The sequence below is a fragment of the Cataglyphis hispanica genome, chromosome 24, assembly GCF_021464435.1.
Source record: "Cataglyphis hispanica isolate Lineage 1 chromosome 24, ULB_Chis1_1.0, whole genome shotgun sequence".
Lineage (NCBI taxonomy): Eukaryota > Metazoa > Arthropoda > Insecta > Hymenoptera > Formicidae > Cataglyphis > Cataglyphis hispanica.
The window spans coordinates 1,678,024-1,681,251 of record NC_065977.1 but is presented as its reverse complement, the minus strand read 5'-3'; the positions used below and the strand labels follow the sequence as shown (position 1 = coordinate 1,681,251).

The following is a 3,228-nucleotide window of genomic DNA, read 5'->3' as shown; positions in this document are numbered from 1 at the left end:
AAAAAATATTAATGCACAGATGAAAACTCTTATTAAAAATACTTATAATAAGAAGGATTAAAAATTCAATTTTAATGTGAGATGATTAATTCTCGTTTGACGTTCTTTCGTACTTTCGAATCGCCTTGTTACTTGTTCGTACGGTTACGTTCAAAATTTACTCGGTGAAGTAGAGTATTTGATTGACCAATCGGGATAAAAAAACTTGTTGTTTCTTTCCTCCCGATTGGCCAATCAAATGCCATTTTACTCAATGAATAGATTTTCGAACGCAACCTCGCACGCGTGGTCGCGTTTTGATACTTTGACATGTTTTGACAGTGTTCCGACATTATCAACAAATTCTGGGAACGAAAATTGGTGTAAATCACCAAAGATGATGTCCGAAAGGGATTACGCGCCCTTGAGCGCGGCGTGCGTTCGTTCCCTCAATGACAAATTGTACGAGAAACGGAAACCAGCTGCTTTGGAGATAGAAAAGTAAGGTTATTAATGTACGCTTGCTATTTTCGATTCACGAACGTGATAATTTCTTTACAGGATGGTGAAGGATTTCGCTGCTCATAACAATACTGTTCAAATCAAGAGATTGCTGAAAGTCCTTGGACAAGACTTCGCAACTTCGCAGAATCCGCATACGCGTAAGGGCGGCTTGATCGGTCTCGCCGCGATCGCTGTCGGTCTTGGGAAGGATACCGGTCAGTATATAGAAGATCTGATCCATCCGATCTTGGCATGTTTCTGTGACGCTGACCTGAGAGTCAGGTACTACGCTTGCGAAAGCCTGTACAATGTGGTCAAAGTGGCAAGAGGTGCGGTACTGCCTCAGTTTACAGATATCTTTGCTGCTCTTAGTAAATTGGCCTGTGATTCCGAGCAGAATATAAAGAACGCTACCGAGCTACTCGATAGACTGATGAAGGTAATTGATTATCAACTTTGTATTATTACAAGCACAAGTGAGTTATTTTACATCTCGTATATCGTGTTTCAGGATATCGTGACAGAAAGCGGCCTCTTTGATTTAGTCGGATTCATGCCTTTATTGCGCGAACGTATCTATACAAAAAATCCATTTGGCAGACAATTTGTAATATCATGGGTGTCTGTGCTGGATGCAGTACCCAATATGGACTTTATTATATTTCTGCCTGAAATACTCGATGGATTGTTTAGAATATTGGAGGACCCGACGCCGGAGATCAAGAAGGTCACGGATACGGTTCTCGGTGAATTCTTACGTAGCATAAAAGCCAATCCCGCGAGGGTAGATTTTCCAGCTATGATAAACATACTAATTACGCACGCTCAGAGTAACGACGAGCTACTTCAGTTGACCGCCATCACGTGGATAAAAGAATTCGTACATTTATCCGGTCCTCTTATGCTCCCGTATATGTCTGGCATTCTTGTGGCGGTTTTACCATGCTTGGCCTACGATGGTGATACACGGAAGAGTACTAAAGAAACAGCGACGCAAGTAAATGCGAATTTAATGAAGTTGATAATTATGGAAAATACAGAGATTACAAGTAAGAAGGAGAAAGACAATGTACGCTCTACGAAAGAGAAAAACGGTAAATTGCAGTTTAATCATATTGCTTACAAAGTGGTTACAATAAACCAAATCTTCCAAATCATTGGCGAGTGTTTTGAAATACTGCAAAGATTATTTTAAATCGGAAGTAATTTAAATTATTTCAGAAAATATATAATGAAAATTGGTATTATATGTGTGGACAACAGAGTCCATATTGTATAATGATAATAGAATTTTCTCTGCTTTTTATTTTCAGATACAATGCAAAATTGTTCCTTAGCTGAAAGCTTAGATCTTGCCAGTGTTGTAGAAGTACTTACAAAGCACTTATTGTATCTGTCAGTTCAAACGAAGGTCGCGGTTTTAAAATGGATACATCATTTGTTCATAAACATTCCACATAAAATGTTTAATCATATTGAGGATTTGTTTCCGATATTGATGAAATCCCTGAGTGATACTTCGGACGAGGTAGTGCAACAGACTTTGGTGGTAATGGCCGAGATTATCAGTTCAAAATCTCCAGAGGCGGTAACGACCGATCCCAATGCAAAAGTGCAGAATAAGTATTTCACCAAATTTATAGTTAATTTATTGAGGCTCTTCTCAACCGATAGACATTTATTGGAAGAACGAGGCGCTTTCATTATAAGAGAATTATGTGTTCTTTTGAGCGCAGAAGATATATATAAAACATTGGCGAAGATTCTATTGGAAGAACAAAATTTAAGCTTTGCTTGTACAATGATACAAACCTTGAATGTTATCCTGTTAACCAGTTCCGAATTATTCGATTTACGCAACAAACTTAGACGTTTAGATTCTCCAGTAAGTTTCCCATTACTATTACTATTCAACTTTCTTGCAAGATATTCAATTATTATACATAAATTTTCGATTTTATATCGTAAGATTTTATATTGTAAGATTATTTTTATAAAATACGATTTTCTGGAATATACAATAGTAATATTTTTAGGAAAGTTGCGCGTTATTCGAATGTCTATACGTGTCTTGGTGTCATAATCCGGTCGCGACAGTGGCTCTGTGTCTTCTATCTCAACATTATCGACATGCCAGCAACATCATTCGATCTTTGTATCCTTTATTCTATTCTTTTTCATTCAATCAGTTTTTTTTTTCATTATTTCAGTGATCTTTCTTTAAAACCTTAATGCAACATTTTTATCTATCAGCGAAAATATAGAAGTTACAGTGGAATTTTTGACAGAAATAGACAAATTAGTACAATTAATAGAATCACCAATATTCACTTGTAAGTATATAGTATAGTGCTGTTATATAAAATGTATAGTTTATATTTTTTTTTCTCCTTTAAGATTTGCGGCTGCAATTATTGGAATGGGAGAAGAATGATGCTCTGATATACGCGTTGTACGGCTTGCTCATGATTCTGCCACAGAGTGAAGCTTACGCTACTTTACAACGTCGTTTAGCAGCGATACCCCCAGCTAAGAAACCAATATCTAATAAATTGGAAAAATCAGAAGAGAAAGGTTATTGCCCGTTTGATTTCAGTGAACTATTGAAACATTTCCATATAGTTCAAGAACAGCACAAGGAACAAAAGCGTAAACAAAGACTGAATTCTTTAGTCGAACGAAATACTAGTCACATAGACACGTGAATATTCATACACACCATACATACCAGATTTAAAATACTAA

The 3,228-nt window shown here is 36.6% G+C and overlaps 2 protein-coding genes across 2 annotated transcripts in view; both read left to right on the top strand.

The window, feature by feature from the left end:
• The window catches only part of LOC126858053 (alpha-2-macroglobulin-like protein 1), a 116,767-nt gene that overhangs the window by 97,411 nt on the left and 16,128 nt on the right, over window positions 1-3,228 (top strand). The gene's annotated exons all lie outside the window — the stretch shown is intronic.
• On the top strand, window positions 263-3,211 carry LOC126858060 (protein VAC14 homolog). The gene is made up of 7 exons (XM_050608071.1): window positions 263-480; window positions 541-922; window positions 995-1,577; window positions 1,797-2,368; window positions 2,520-2,638; window positions 2,737-2,816; window positions 2,881-3,211. The coding sequence occupies exons 1-7, from the start codon at window positions 377-379 to the stop codon at window positions 3,186-3,188; spliced, it is 2,148 nt and encodes a 715-aa protein (XP_050464028.1). The 5' UTR covers window positions 263-376; the 3' UTR covers window positions 3,189-3,211.

Bases quoted from the DNA above. Each gene is read 5' to 3' on its own strand.
- LOC126858060 (XM_050608071.1), top strand. From the start codon at position 377: ATGATGTCCGAAAGGGATTACGCGCCCTTGAGCGCGGCGTGCGTTCGT. The intron at 481-540 runs GTAAGGTTATTA...ATTTCTTTACAG, and splicing joins GCTGCTTTGGAGATAGAAAA to GATGGTGAAGGATTTCGCTG. The intron at 2,817-2,880 runs GTAAGTATATAG...TTCTCCTTTAAG, and splicing joins AGAATCACCAATATTCACTT to ATTTGCGGCTGCAATTATTG.